We start from the raw sequence: 17650 nt of genomic DNA, 5'->3' as shown, positions 1-17650 counted from the left end.
CAAAATTTACGTGTTACGACATGTCGCAACTAACAATTTAGAAAAAATAATTTGTCGATATCTTATACAGTTTCTGGAAATTAGTGGAAATAAGCCAAATTCAAAAATTGGAATATGACCTTGACCTTTGACCTTGACCTAATTTTTATTTTTTTGGACCAAGGACCTCAAATCAAAAGATCCTTGGTCTTTAGCACTTATGGTTTACAAGATAGAAATGCATATCACTTATATCAAATGCATAAGGGGAAATAACTCTCATATGGAGCGTTCAAATCACTTCGGTCAGAATAGCACAAATCATGCGAAGGATATAACGAGCAATTTTGTAAAATAAATTTGTCATAATATTTTACGGTTGCGAAGGAGATGCGCTAACAAGGAAATCAGTGTTTGGGGAGATAACTCCTACAAAGAAAAGTATTCGTTTACGCAGGGTAAATTTCAAAAGCGCATAAACTGTTCGATATCATATACCAAATATCTAAGCGACATATTGCGAAACAAATGTTTATCGCAAGAACAAAATTAGGCGGAAGAAAAAAAAAAAAAATTAAAAACCAATTGTTCAGAGAACAATTGAAGGTCTTTCCATCAAAACAATGTATTTTGATATGAAAAGTTGTGAAACTAAGTTTAAAATGTCATTTCAATCGTCAAATGATAGCTCCTAGTAAGCTGATTCCAAAAATATATTGTTTCCATACATTTTTTTTAAATAAGGGAGATAATTTGTTACTTCCGGTTTGAAAAATGTTACTTCCGATTATATTTGAATATTTACTTGACACTGATTCCAAAAATATCTGGTTCTATATACTTTTATATTAAAAAGTACAAAAAATAGCTATTTCCGGTTTACAAAAGGTCACTTCCGGTTGTTTTTTACAAGGTTAAATGGTTTGATATCTTTTTCTAAAAGTTGTATATCTTTATCATGTATACATATAGAATAAAAGCAAAGGTCAAAATCTAGAACGTCAAATTAAGCTATGACCTTGAGATCAGTTTCAAGGTCATAAACCAAGGACCTCAAATCAAAAGACCATAGGTCTTTATTATATTTAGTTAATGAGTTATATCACCAAACGCGTATTTTTAAATACAAGAGGGGAGAAAACTCCCTTTTACATTCAACGTGCGCTTGCAATCAAAATTTACATCTTACGACATGTCGCAACTAACAATTTAGTAAAAATAATTTGTTGATATCTTATACAGTCTTTGGATATAAGTGAAAATAAGCCAAATTCAAATATTAGAATATGACCTTGACCTTTGACCTTGACCTAATTTTCATTTTTTCGGACCAAGGACCTCAAATCAAAAGATCCTAGGTCTCTATCACTTATGATTTATAAGATAGAAATTCATATCACTTATATCAGATGCATAAGGGGAAATAACTCTCATATGGAGCGGTCATATCGCTTCGGTCAAAATAGGACAAATCATGCGAAGGATATAACGAGCAATTTTGTAAAATAAATTTGTCATAATCTTTTACGGTTGCGAAGGAGATGCGCTAACAAGGAAAACAGTGTTTGGGGAGATAACTCCTACAAAGAAAAGTATTCGTTTACGCAGGGTAAATTTCAAAAGTGCATAAACTGTTCGATATCATATACCAAATATCTAAGCGACATATTGCGAAACAAATGTTTATCGCAAGAACAAAATTAGGCGGAAGAAAAAAAAAAAAAAAAAAAAAATAATCAGAAGAAAAACAATAGGTCTTTCCACAGAAAAGTGGAAAGACCTAATAATCAGAAGAAAAACAATAGGTCTTTCCACAGAAAAGTGGAAAGACCTAAAAATAATCAGAACAAATACAATAGGCTTTCCACAGAAAAGTGGAAAGACCTAATTACAGTTAACATGGTTAATATCGCTTTTGTATGAAATTAGCAATAACGCCATTATATTGTTTTAAAAGATGGAAAGAACACTTGATCAATTGCATGTGTTCGGAGTGCTTTTCTGAATATACCTTCATCTGGAGAGTTTAAAGCTGAATAAGAGAAGAAGAAAAAAGATGCATAAAAACAAAATCATTTGAATAACTACAAATAATACCCAATCCATCTAAGGTTAACTGGAGGGAGTCGGAAGTTTAATGTTCTTGTAATTTCTAAATGTATATACGGACAATGTAAGAAATATATATGTGAGAGGTTTTAGTAGCTTTAAAGCCATGTTTAATACATCATTTTCTACATAGGAAAATGTCTGTAGTATATTAAAAATATGTTAGTTGTTTTCCTTTCGTTTGATGCTATAACTTTTGATTTTTCTAAATGTGTAGGGGTTTTTCGTTTGAATTCTTCCTTGCGTGAGGTATTTATGTTGCTTTACTTTATGTGATAAATCATGTAAATACAGATTTTTTCATGAATATCCCGAAAATTAATAGTTCAGAAGCAGCGGTATCACTGTATACAACCAATCTAACCTCCTTTAGATTGATGGGGATATGATTGGTTAATAGACTACACGTGTTGACTATAAATATTTGATATAGGGTGTCCAAAAATACATGGTCAGTTACCATATAGGGTAATCAACCATATGACATTAGTAAGGAGTAACTCTCCTAAAAACAAAAATGAAATCTGAAAGTTTAGATAGACGAAGAAACTGTTAATTAAAGGATGAAATACATTCATAATACACATTTAAAGCAAACACGTTGCTATTGTTGACATACGTTGTTATTTTTGGCATTTTGTTTTGTATATTAGACCAGTAGATTCTTAAAACTAAGATTGAAGACTTAATCACTTTGATAGGCCGATAGTTTAAGCACCACATGTGAAGACAGTCGGTAAGAAAAATGCGTTACACGTTGTAATAGATTCCCTATTAGGAATTAACTGACCTCATATATATATATATCGTATAAGGTCACTTACACAACATGTAAATAATAGTCAGACTTAGAGTCAATTACATTGTAATGTAATTATTTGAAATACACATTACATTGCAAAAATGAACAATTACACTAGTAACACATAACACAGTTTTTGAAATTCAATTAATTAAATTATAATTATTTACTTAAATAATTAATTAAATTACACATTATCTTTCATTATAGTTTTGTTAAAACAATATCATATATAACACATGTGAAAAAAAGATACATGTAAGCTTACGACATAGTTTAAGCATTGCATCTGATCATCATTTATAGTTTTAATGTTTTGTCATTTAGTCTGCTTCTATCTGGTCTGAACACTTTGCCAGCAATCCTAAATAGTCTTTCGATAGAAGCTAACGTGGCACACACAGTTAGATCAGAAGATGTGTTGACAGAAGAGGGAATTTGTTCTTCTTTATTTGCCAATAAATTAAGGGGTATTTTGACATCTCAGAAATGAAGTCATTTAATCAAACATAATATAAATAAAGAAATTAAAAATAAATTATAAATGATTATTTGCTTTGCAGATATAAAAAGTATACTTGTCACAATATTTAGTTTAATTTATTTCGTCAATATTTTGCTTATTAGATAAAAAAAAAAACATGTAAAAATGGATGTTTTATTACCCATTTTAATCTGATTAATTGCTGTTTGTTTTTAAAGCTGTTAAAAAAAATTCTATAATATTTTTGTGTATACGAATTTGACAAAATGATTGTGTGCAGTGATTTGAAATTCAAAACGTAATGTCTAAGAAAGATTTAAGTCAGGTAAAAATATTAAAAATGTAATTTTTTTCAATATTCAAATACGTAATGTTAAAATATATCTCTGTTTTTTTTTCAGTGATCTTGTTCGGCATGTTTGGTAGTAACCTGATCAACAAATGTAGTAAGTATAACTTCAATTGATTTAGACATTTAGTTTCAAGCCTGCTAATCCATATTTATCAGCATTTCAACAAATATATTTTTTTCAATGTATTATTTTAAATGTTACATCATCCGTAGGAGTGAAAAAAAAGATAACGCGACCCAATTCTTTATGAAATAAAAAAAAAATGAAGGCATGAAATGAATATGTTAAAGATGACATTGCATTCTGCATTCATGAGTTCACTTGTGCTTTGAATGATTTCTAGTTTATCATATTATCATACCTTACATTATATAGTAAATATATGATTGATTAATACAAAATCACGTGTCATAGTTTAAGTTCGATAGTTTTCCCACAAATTGGTAGGAACGATGAAGGACCTTAACAAATTGAAGCCTTTATCAAACAACCCTATCATTTAATGCATTTTTAATTAAACTTTCGTTTTCAATGGCAAAAAAAATACCGTCAAATCTACAGTTGACCAGTCGAAGCCAAGGAGTGATCCGCAATTTTTAATTCATTGGGTCAACAAATGTCAATTACTACAATATTATCAAAAATAAAACAACATATACCTAATAATCGCCTTCTTGGTGTTATTTTATTCAAATTTGAATCGTAGAAGTAACAAAATTATCTCCCTTTAGTTATGTTGATATGTAAAAACTGATGCTAACGATCGTTAATTGATCAGTGGCACGACTGTTTTCGTGATTTTTAAAAAAATAATCAAGAGACGTTTGATATTGCTGACAAACGTATTAAACAAAGTTTACTCAACTGAACCGTACAGTAACGTAATGAGTGGGACGAAAACATGAAGTGGCCCTTAACTTTTATCAGGTGGGTTTGTATGGCAAGTACATTTATTGAACTCTCTTTTGTATATTTTAGGACAATTTATAATGATGGACAAAATAATCAAAGAAATAGCTCAGCATCAAAAGTATCAAGACGGTATACATATATATATATAACATTTTTGCAAGAAAGTTCATTATTTTCTCTTTAGTATTAAATTAATATAAAGATCCATTTGATTACATCTTGTGACCAATTCATTTGGCAATCGGCAATGGGAGTCCGCAGGGTTTAAGAACATCAGTTGTTCGACCTGTTAGTCAAATGAGTTCTGTTACATTATACTCTTTCACTTTTTTAGTCTTTAGGAAAATGTGGTTTGTGCTGTATTTAGACCCTTCTACAACGAAATTTGTTTTACACGCACACGTATAAAATTGTGTTTTTGTACCAATGCAATCATAGGTTTGAACGTAGTTTTAGATTTAATCTTGTTTACATTTTTTCGTTTTGGCTTGTATCATATTTTCCCTCTGGTTTACATGATCCGTTCATCCTATATTGACTCTTTAAATTCAAGAGTCTATCCTTAATTGAGGTAAATCATATGGCCTTCCAAATACCGTTTCGATCCCTAACATCACTGAAGAGACATTTATTGTCGAAATCCGGATCTGGTGTATAATTTTTATGCACCTCCTTTGCAGCAAGTTTAATGTTTTCTCTTTAGTATTAAATTAATATTAAGCTCCATTTTGTTACATCTTATGATTAATGTTTTTGCCAATCTTCAATGGCAGTCAACAAGTACACCAGTTGTTCAACCTGTTAGTCAAATTCGTTTTGTTAAAATATACTCTTTCATTTTTTTGGTATTTTGGAAAATGTTGTTTGTGCTGTATTAAGACTTTTCTACAACGAAGTTATTTTTACATTTACACGTCTAAAAATTGAGGTTTTTATCCTAGGCATTGATAGGTTTGAACGTAGTTTTCAATTAAGACTTGTTTGTAAATCACCTTTTTAAAATTCCTGCTGCTGAACAAGTGCAATGTGGAACGTTGGTCATACATAACTGTGTGATTTTTCTACCAATAATATGACGGTGGCTATTTTCCAGCTAAAAACAAACCAAATCTACTAAAATTCAAACCGTATAATGCTTCGATTAGAAGATTATTCCTTTCACAATGGAATCACAACGGAGCATTCATTGGAGGATTCGAAAACCATACCGTCTCAGCCGATCTCTGGTCTGGATCCTTTTCGGAGTTCTTGCTATTTTATCAGTTTTTCAATGAGTATCTTCTTGAAGGATAATAAGATTTTGATATCGATACAATAATGATGCACACAATAAAATACGGTCTGAAAATTTAGATTAGGTTTGAAATATATTTGTTTATGTCATATGAACTATACATTTTTGAAATACTACATCGTTTATGAGCCAGGAATATATTACCTTAGGTGTATTTGACTAGACATTTCGAAATGTTGGTCCTCAATCTTCTTCAACTTCGAACATTGTCTGACCTTTTTACTTTTTTTATCCGAGCGTCCTAAATAAGTATTGTGTAGACGGAATGCGCGTTTGGTGTACAAGATTAACAATACGATACATTATAGCTACTGACTGTTCACGGATCTACAGAGGAATGAGTACGACGGCAGAAACCTCTTAAGATTCAACAAACCCTTTCTGAATCTGTACGGGAAGGGGTAAGTTATGAACCGAAAAACGAATGTATCGCATGCAGGATTTTACCTGTCATGTGATGGTGTTAAACCAAACACAATGTGGGACCCCAATTTGTTTTTGTGAGAATGTTGATGGATTCAATATCGTCTTTTCTGCAGCAAACAAAATTTAAGAAGAAATGATTCTTCCAAAACTATAACATGTTTAAAACAAATATTTTATTCATAATCCAATTAAAAAGATGTGTTTATTTGTTCAGTGGTTGTCGTCAATTGATGTGGTTTATAAGTGTTTCTAGTTTTTGTTTTTTTACGTAGAACCGACTGTTTGTTTTCCTGTTTGACATATTTACACTAGTCTTTTGTGGCCCTTTATAGCTTGCTGTATGGTGTGAGCCAAGGCTCCGAGTTGAAGGTCGCGCTCTGACCTTTTATAATTTACTTTTTATTCACTGCGACTTGGATGGATAGTTGTCTCATTGGAACTGATGCCAAATCTTCTTATTTATAAATAATCCTCAAAATTAGATATTTTATTTTTCAGGAATTATCTAGGAAACTTAGAATTCTTTCTTTTTTATATTATGATGTTCCTAATCCTTTTACGTTTTAATCCTGTCAACTAATTGCCAAAGTATAAAGCTATAATATTGTGACCATTCAAAAGTCATCGCTTCGTGTTTGATAATATAAACAGCATAAAAGCAGGCGATTTAGTTTCGAGTGTATGACTCTCAGTGAATATTATAATTCATTGGCAGGACAAGTGTAATATAATGAATAAACTATCATTATATAAAATAGAATTCAGTGAATCATCTTGAATAGCCTTTCGTGTGATATTATATACGTCAGTCATGTCTAGACATGTCTTTGTATTAACATAATAGATATAGGAAGATGTGGTGTGAGTGCCAATGAGACAACTCTCCATACAAATAACAATTTAAAAAGTAAACCATTATAGGTTAAAGTACGGCCTTCAACACGGAGCCTTGGCTCACACCGAACAACAAGCTATAAAGGGTCCCAAAATTACTAGTGTAAAACCATTCAAACGGGAAAACCAACGGTCTAATCTATATAAACAAAACGAGAAACGAGAAACACGTATATATTACACAAACAAACGACAACTACTGTACATCAGATTCCTGACTTAGGACAGGTGCAAACATTTGCAGCGGAATTAAACGTTTTAATGGATCCAAACCTTCTCCCTTTTTCTGAAACAATAGCATAACATCACAACAAAGACAAACATACGATAAAATATCAATTGGCAGACTTAACTTAATCAAAAAACGTATGATTAAACAATGAACGAATAAATTTGATCTGCGATATCTGAATACAAATGCACAGTTAATTAAATATTAGAGACAAACATTCATGACCAAAAAGCTAACAAACAAATTCAAACACAGGACATGACTGAGAAATATTTAACCAATCAATGTTCACTTTAGAAAAAAAACCGGTTTTTTTATAATCTTGAAGTTTATACAAATGTTGTAAGAATAAGTGAAAAATTGAAGATATTACAAATAATCAAAGATGGTGTACAGACAAGATCCATATAAATACAAAATAACAAAAAAGCATTATAAACAGTATCAACAGGTCGAATTAACAAAAAAATACGATTTGAGAGTACTCGCAGTTACTGACAGCTACTTAAAAGCCAAAACCAATTAATAATAAAAAATCATGCATCAGAGACTAAAATCGACTAAAACACATCACAGGGATTTAGTATTTTAACGTCATTAATAGTCAAAGAAGACATGACTTGTGCAATGCCAAAAATAAATGTATCGACAGGTAGTAGTATAGTGAAGAGCGACTTCTATAGAAATAAAAGTTAACGTGTCTGTGTCTCTATACATCTCGCCTCAAAAGATAATGAAATTTAGTTGTGTTTTAATTTGCTAATGACAATATCAATATTAGTGCCAATGTGAACTATATTCAGAGATCTTATTACAATATTGGTACGATAACCCTTACTTATAAGTTTGTTTAAAGGTTCGATGAGTTTACAAGAATCACATAGTGATTTCCTCGCTTTAAGTACAATATTACCATAAAATTTAGGATGTGAAATACCATTTTTAATAAGCTTTCTACAGGTATAGCCAAATTTACTAATCAAATCTTTGTATCTATGAAAGAATTTAGTAAAAGTTTTAAGTAATTTATGGTATCGAAATCCCTGACACAACAATTTACCAGTGATGCATTGATTACGTTCGTTAAAATCTATGACATCAGAACACACACGGGCAAACCGAACGAGTTGCGATATATAAACACCGTATGATGGAGCCAAAGGCACATCGCCGTCTAAAAAAGGAAAATTAACAATAGGAAATGAAAAATCGTCTCTTTTGTCGTAAATTTTAGTGTGAAGTTTCCCGTTTGAAATTGAATGTCTAAATCTAGAAAAGGACAACTGCTGCTGTTTATGTTAGATTTAGTTAAAGTAAGTTCGTTTGGGTAAATTTCTGAAGTATATTTAGAGAACTCTGGATTATTCAACGAAAAAATATCATCCAGATAACGGTAGGTATTTTTGAATGTATCAACCAAATGTAACAATGATGGGTCTTTACTGAGTTTGGTCATAAACTGAGATTCATAGCAATATAGAAATAAATCTGCTATTAAAGGGGCACAGTTGGTGCCCATAGGAATACCTACTACCTGTCGATACACTTTATCGCCGAAACGTACATAAATGTTATCAAGCAGAAAGTTTAAAGCTTCAATCATATCCTCACATTTCCAGTAAGTGTATCGAGCATACTTTCCTTTTTCGTTACAGAAAAAGGCCTTAAACGAGTTACAGCAAATAAAATTACAATGAGATTTTTCGAAAGATCATTTTATCAAATACAAAAACTTTTTCTTTATAAGAGTGTGTGGAAGTGTAGTGTACAGAGTAGAAAAATCATAACTGTCAACAGAATTGTAAGGACCATTGGAAGCATGTATTTTATATAAAACCTCTAAAGAATTTTTAACACTCCAAAAATAATTAATACCATTATTTTCATAAGCTTTATTACAAAAGTTAATAACCAGTTCTTTGATAGAAGTAAGGGAGGTGGTTAGAAGCACTGATAGATTAGTAGTAGAACACTTACTGGAAGCGGAGATGAAACGGAATTTAAATGGTTTTTTGTGTAATTTCGGTAACCAGTACATGGTAGGGACTTTCAAATGTTCGGAAGATGCTTTAAGCTGGGCAGTGGCAGTGGTATGCTTGTTAACGATTTGACTCTCTGTGGTGCGCACAGACCTGAATGTAGAGGAATTGATAATTTCGTTTTGAAGAACTTTCGTGTAGTATATGCGTCACACCACCACTACATTATTTGCTGCCTTGTCTGCCGGTACGAACACAAACCGCTCTGCGAGTACCTTGAGTTTGTTTTTTATTCTAGAAATGGGTATATCATGGTTCCTATTATTAATTTCAGAATTGTTTTCTAAATGAGATATTCGAATATCAACCGTATTCATAATAATGTATTGTCATGCTATAAAATGTATTTCCCTATCCCCACATTATAACGATTGCATGAAAAGGCAATCGTCTATACAGGGTTAACTGTCTTCCTTTAATTTCCTTCTGACAATTTTTGTTTTAAATCTAAAAATCAATTTCAGTCCCTCCAGTTTCTGTGGTACAGATAGTTATTTTAATTTTGCTTTTAGTTCCTGATGACTTGGTAAAGAAAGACGAGGAAGAGTCAATTCGTTTGATAAAGAGCAAAGGTACTGTTAGTTACCTTTCAATTTTAGTATTTTCTATTTTATTGTGCGTTACATTATTCACTGGGGTAAAGCTGATGACCGTAACTGCATTCAGGATCATCCCAAGAGGTCGGATGAAAAAAAAAGTCAGCATTTGTATTGTCTGTTTAAATGTTTCTATATCATTGTCTTTACAAAGCATACATTGGTAAGATGTAAACATATCAATGATTTACACGGAAATCACAAATTACTACCGAGAAATGTGTATGAAACAGGAAATTGGATATGAAAAAATCGCTAAGATGACCGTAAATACTGATTGAAATATTTTCAAGATGAACGTAACATATAACAAGGATGACTGGGATTGGTAAATAGATGACCGTAATTTATAAAGGATTATCATAAAACGTAATTATAAGACTGAAGTATCCTATAGGTAGAAGAAAAACTACATAGTTCACCATATGTAACCTCCAAGTACACCTCTGGGATTCCCATTAATATCATTTAATAAGTACACCTTTTTTTTTAAATTTCAACATTTGTTCAATGCATGTACACCTATTGACATTATATCGTTTCACATACCATTGCAAATGTTCTTTATTTCAGATACGTACATCATGTCGTTTCATTATACCACCTGCAAATTCACGTCATTTAATGTAGACAGCATTTTGATACAAACTATAGACAATCATGTTGGTCCACAAACATTTAGTTTTAGTAAGAAAGTTTTGGATGAAAACACTGGTCATTCAGCATATCGATCCGTACATTTCGGAGTTGAAGTAACAAAACTTAAAATAATGCAAGGAAAAGGTTAAAAGCCAAATATAAATTAAGAAAAACAAACTATATTATTCATATGAGTATCCTCAAATTTGAAAGTCAGTGGAGATTAAGTCGTAGAAGGGTGTCAAACGGAATTAAAGAATGAAGTTTATTAGGTTGTTATTTTTCTCGTTTAAATTGTTTTACATTGTTATTTAGGGGCCTTTTATAGCTGACAATGCGATATGGGCTTTGTTCATTGTTAAAGGTCGTACGGTGACCTAAAGTTGTTCATTTCTGTGTCATTTTGGTTTCTTGTGGAAAGATGTCTCTTGTGGAGAGCTGTCGCATTGGCAGTCATACCACGTCTTCTTTCTTTATATTTATGAACTATTACCAAATATTGGAGCAAAACTAAAAGAAATAGGACGATACGAGATAATTTCAGTAATGAAATTCATATCTAATGAAATATTTACTGAAAATATTGCTTTTCATTCGTTAATGGATGTCGGAAGGTTTTATTCCCAGTCAACAATATATTCTACAAGATATGTTCCAGACACGCTGGCATTCTGGATTACTATTAAGACATGTAAGAAACTGATCAAATATCGGTAAAGGAGTTAAATTTTTAGTGGTAATGAAGCAAACGGACTAACAGCTGAAAACGTACCAGTCAAACCAACTGAATGCAGAATAAATTTTGCAGTTCCATCGGATCCGGTGTTGTCAATGGAATGTTTTTTTTTTTTTTTGACAAATGTTAAGATTTTAATCTGCTTCATCTGGAACCATAAACATGGGCTCTATTACTGGATATTCATATGTTATTAATTACAGCTCTTCTATAAAAGCATGCATAGCAAACCATTGATCAACTTGATTGCTATGTTTATTTGAATGTTTGTAAACAACAGGTAGGTAGTCTGTTTAATATATACTGGAATTTTATTGGGCAATAAACATTAGCTTCGACTCATGTCCACACAAATATCAGTATATATTGAAACTCCGCCTACCTTTTGTTTGCAAACGTCCAAGCAAACATAGCAAGCAAGCACATCAAAAGTCAAAAAGTCTGAAAAGACCAGTTTTTGTCTGAATTTGCATGAAATTTTACTCGACATTCTTAATTTGTCTAAACAACTTTTAAAAATTCTTGACATAGTATGAATTTGTCTAATAAGGTTCTTAATATTTCTAGACAAGTGTCTTGACAGTATGAACATTGTCTAAATATTTCTCGACACTTCCTGTATCATCTGATAAGAGTCTGGATTAGTCTCTACCAATTCTTGACTGTCTTTAATTTGTCTCGATCAGTCTTGACATATTCTTGACATTCTTAATAATGTCTGAATATGTCTTGACATATTCTTGACATTCTAAATAATGTATGAATATGTCTTGACACATTCTTGGCGGTCTTAAAGCTGTATCAATATATATCAACACATTCATGACAGTCTTAAATATGTATTGAAACTATCTCAATAGTATAAATTTCGCCTGAAATGTGAACAGACTTATTCTGCATTGTTTATGACTTTCTATTGCTGTTATATACTCCTTTTTATTATGGCTAAACTAAACTTTGAAGAATCAAGGATTAATTGTGTATAGTAAGATACAATGTGGGTGCTACTTAATTGGAATACCATAAATAATCCCCCATGAAGTTTGATTTTGATTTATTTTTGTTAAACGTTTAATTAGTTGTTTTCACTTGGAATATATGTTAAAGTATATATGGCAAACAGCAGTTAGATTTTTGCCGTTAACAAAACTGCCAGTCAAATTTGCTTTACAAAATAGGTGTTTTGTAGGCAGTTTTAAAATGTGTCTATTTTGGACCCCACAATTCTTCTTTTGCGTGTTAATGTCTATAAAAAGGGGAGTGGCTTTCTTTCAGGTCAAATGATTTGTTGATTCAAAATCTTTTTCATATTTTAGAACAGCCCAAAAACATTTTTTATTCAAATGTGAGTGTTGAATTTCATAATATTTGTGATAACTCCCTCCTGAAAAGAATAAATGTTTCGATCTATATCATGCATGTCTTTTTGAGACCCATTTCATAGGACTAATAATTTTTATAGAATTCATTGATGTGACCCATTATTAATATATTTTTTTATTATTTCTGCAGGAGATAATTATTTTTTTTAATCTTTGGGAATTATTCAATTTGTTTTTGTTAAATAATGAACTTCATAATTTTGATGAAGAAAATCAATTTTTATTCTTTTTTTTTTTAATCATTAAAATGATGATTTTCATTCTCATCTATCAACTTTTCAAATTGTAGAGCATGGTCAGTCAACTGATAAGTTGTATGGATGATAACAGGTAAAGCAGTAATTTCTATTTGACAGTTGCGTGTACCCTAGGGTGTGTAATACCTTAATTTCATTTTGAACATCCTGTCCATGTGTAATACTAAATGACTAATGTATATTCAAACAGATGACATTACACAAATTTTCTTCTGTTTAATGAAGGATTTGTAATTCTTTAAAAGAATTAGGATACCATTATACTTTAAAATTGCTATTTATATAAATCACATTTGTGTACAATAATTATCAACCATATTAACATTGAATAATATACATATAGACTAAAATATGTCTACAGTATGATTGGTTTCAGTAATTTAGTAATTTAGTAATTATTTATAAGATTTAGGAATCAAAATTTGTAATTTTTTAAAAACCCACATTTTTTTTTTATCAACATACTGACATTTGAATTATCAAAACTTATAATTAAGATTTCATAGCCATATTTGCATTTGTAAAAATATCTATACACCCACATTCTCAATTATTTTACATGCCCAACTTTTATTTTTTTTTTTTTTTTTTTGTAAGAAGTATAACTTGAAACAACAGTTTATTATATGAAGAGAAATGAAGATTTAAGACAAAATACAATATGTTCAGAATATGTCAAGCCTTATTGAGAAAAAATAAAAATGTCGAGTATATGTTGAGAAATGTCAAGACAGTATTCAAATGTCAAGAATTAGTCATGAAATTTAAGTCCATATTCAGAATATTTAGAAAATGTCGAGTAAATTTCATGCAAAATTAATATAATGAGAATTTGTCAAGAATAATTAAGAAACAAGTCATACTTTTTGAGAATTTCGAGTAAAAGTTTATGCAAATTAAGACATAAAATTTCAGACTTTTAGACTTTTGTAGTGATGTCGATCGAGGTTTTGTTTTGCAGGCTTGTATCGAAAAGCTGTAATGGGGTTTTTTCGTCAACTTTTCGTCGTATCGCTGTCAATTTGTATTTGAATTTTAACGTCGTTATCAATAAATATTTGATTATTTACGAGAAAAATGTAATTTACTATTATTGTTATAAACTCAAAATATGGCACATAGTTCAAAAGAAATTGATTAAACATATGTATATCCGCTAACCGAGCTCCTATTGAGACAAACGCAACAAAAAAGCTATGAATGAAAATATGGATATTTCTTAGAATTGACGGTCATCCTTTAAAAATTACGGTAATTCTTTACAAGTTACAGTCATATTTTTAACCAATTACAGTTACCCTTGTTATTATGAATCGCTGATCCTGTTACGGTCATCTTGATTATGATTTACGGTCATTTTAGCTTTTTTTTCAAATCCAATTTCCTGTTTCATACACATTTCTCGGTAGCAATTTGTGATTTATGTGTAAGTCTTTTATATGCTTACATTGTACCAATGTTTGCCTTGTAAAGAAAATGATTTAGAAACACTTAAACAGACAATACAAATACTGACCTAATTTTTTATCCGACATCTTGGGATGACCGTGAATGCAGTTACGGTCATTAGCTTTACCCCAGTGATTATTAATGACAATTATACACATGTTGTATTTTAGATTATGGAAGTAATATTGAAAGGAAAAACAACCACGCCAGTTCAAGGTTTCATTTGCGCACCTCCTATCTTTCGAATACTCGTTAATCAGTTTACGATATGGAATGGTTGTTCATTTTACGCATGCGATCAATCAAATCACTGACACTTTTCGGCCATTTTCGTGTTCACGGAAAATAACGAATAGACAAGTTGTTGTCGTATATATGTGAGAAGTAAAACGAATAGTACACCGTTACATTCCGCTGATGTATGAATAATTCGTTCAATGTTGATTTTAGTATAAAAGAGGGACGACATATACCAAAGGGACATTCAAACTCATAAATCTAAAAGAAACTGACAACGCCATGGCTAAAAATCAAAAAGACAAACAGACAAACAATAGTACACGTGACACAACATAGAAAACTAAAGAATAAACAACACGAACCCCACCAAAAACTAGGGGTGATCGCAGGTGATCCGGAAGGGTAAACAGATCCTGCTCCACATGTTGCACCCGTCGTGTTTCTTATGTGATAAAAAATCCGGTAAATAGTCTAATTCGGTAGGTTTCATGAAAGGGAAAGGGATTGTAGTAATGACTTAAGGGACATATCCGATATATCATTTGTGAAACGGTTATTCCATAACGGTCAACCAACTCATGATGGCGTCCGTAAAATTTACGAAGGGATGATTTCAACTTCACCGTTTGGAACTCTTAGTTTAATAGCTTCCTTGTGAGCAGCAATCCTCTATCAGGAAAATCATAATAGGAAATGCAAGCAAGCACGGGAATATCGTATCAATTGGGAGATATGTACTTCGTATGCATGTGCTGCTGGAATGTTGCTACTAAGAAATGGAAAGTCAAAATTGAAAACCTGAAATCTTCTCTTTTGTCGTAATTTTTTGTTTTTAACCGACCCTCATTGGCAATTTCTGTATATTTTTATCTTAATAGTTTAAGATGACAGCTAGCACATTTAAAATTGGAGAACAAGGGTGGATCGTTTTCAATTTTTAAATTTACAGACAGTTCAGCTGCATTTTTTAAAAGTTAAGAATATGATTGTATAAAAAATATGTTTGGGCCCCTTTTTATCAAATGAGAATAAGTTATGCGTGTATACCAATTAATTAAAATGTTCACAAACCTTTCTATTCTTTAAACTTATTCGTATTAAATGAATTAACGGTTAGATAGATATATATAGCGCCAAGCTCATTTTGTCTGTTTGTTTTAATTTTTGCTGTATCGTGTTATAAATTGATACTATTATTCAACTGTATTTTTACACTTCTTTCAATATATTTTTACGAACTTATTATCGCAATTTTAGTTGTACCGTTTCAATAATGTAATCAAGAAATGTTTAACATATACATTATATACATAAATTTAAAATATTTAATATCCTTTTTTTAATCTTGATAAACTTTGCACATTTTAACAGTAAAAATATCTATGTCTAGATTAGTTTTCGTTATTTTGTTTCACATCATGTGAAACATGATCGCTTCATCGGTATTACCTGTTTTACTCGGGATCCGCTTTCAGCTGGAAAATACTTTTAGGTCAGTTTAACACGAACGGTCAATAGCAATCAAATGCAGAAATAAGTATAAAAGAGGGACGAAAGATACCAGAGGGACAGTCAAACTCATAAATTGAAAATAAACTGACAACTCCATGGCTAAAAATGAAAAGGACAAACAAACAATAGTACACATGACACAAAATAGAAAACTAAAGAATGAACAACACGAACCCCACCAAAAACTAGGGGTGATAGCAGGTGCTCAGGAGGGTAAGCAGATCCTGCTCCACATGTGACACCCGTCGTGGTGCTTATGAGATGACAAATCCGGTAAATAGTCTAATTCGGTAGGTCACATTTATGAAAGGGAAGGGGATTGTAGTTACGATGTAAGGAACATATCCGGTATCATTTGTGAAACGGTTATTCAATAACGGTCAATTAACTCGTCATGGCATCCGTACAATTTACGAAGAGATGATTTCAACGTCAACATTTGGAACTCTGGATTTAATAGCTTCCTTGTGAGCAACAAACCTCTATCATAAAAATAATGATAGGAAATGCAAGCACGGGAATAATTTTCCATGTTTATCTGTTGCAGTTTAAACAATTCTCGTCCGTTTTTCAAGTTTTTTTTACATCATTCTATTTCTTTTTTAAGGTAGAAGTTATATGTATTACAGCGCCACCTTGTTAATCAATAAACTAGGATTTCCCACAGGTGCTTTATTATTACCGTACTCGATAAGATCACGTGACTGATAAGAAATTCCAGATGCCATTTTACAATCGCGGCATCACAGATAGTATCCAAAGGGGTCTTGCCGCTGAGACTATAATTGGATAAAATCATATGACTTTAGTACAGAACTCTGCAGGCCATTAACATGATTATACATGTTAATTGGACGTTGTTATTTCTTTTAAATATTACTTCCATGGTTAGATTGACGTATTGCATATGTAGCTGCAAGGAAATTTAAAGTATAAGTCTTACAAATCTATGTGTTAATTAGTTATTGAATTTGAACAAGCTGTCAGTTACTCTGAGTACTCAAAGATTTGTACTTTGTGTCTTGTATTAGTTGTGTATGTACTTTGTATCGATCTGATGAGTTAAGTCATTTCCAATTGATTCTTATATTTTTTTCTTATGTATTACTTTCACACCATAGTAAAATTTTAGGGAGGACAGTCACACCCGCAAACCAGTTTAATCACGCAACATTCTGAATGAGTCCGTCCAAAAACAGGAGCCTGTAATTCAACGGTTGTTGTTGCTATTAATCCTATTTTTTTGTTCTTGATTGTTTTCTACGTATAACGGTCGTTATTTTTTTCATTTGAGTTATTGTAAACTTGTGATTTC

The 17650-nt window shown here is 31.3% G+C and overlaps 1 protein-coding gene across 1 annotated transcript in view; it reads left to right on the top strand.

Annotated features, from left to right (window-relative positions):
- Nucleotides 1-17650, top strand: part of LOC143043742 (uncharacterized) — a 137227-nt gene that overhangs the window by 26378 nt on the left and 93199 nt on the right. Inside the window, exons 6-9 of the mRNA XM_076215923.1 lie at nt 3776-3820; nt 4706-4768; nt 10037-10096; nt 10694-10807. Of these exons, the coding sequence (XP_076072038.1) occupies nt 3776-3820; nt 4706-4768; nt 10037-10096; nt 10694-10807 (282 nt within the window). The remainder of the gene's footprint in view (nt 1-3775; nt 3821-4705; nt 4769-10036; nt 10097-10693; nt 10808-17650) is intronic.

This window comes from Mytilus galloprovincialis, chromosome 8 (genome assembly GCF_965363235.1).
Source record: "Mytilus galloprovincialis chromosome 8, xbMytGall1.hap1.1, whole genome shotgun sequence".
Classification (NCBI taxonomy): Eukaryota; Metazoa; Mollusca; class Bivalvia; order Mytilida; family Mytilidae; genus Mytilus; species Mytilus galloprovincialis.
This window is presented reverse-complemented; position numbering and strand designations above follow the sequence as displayed.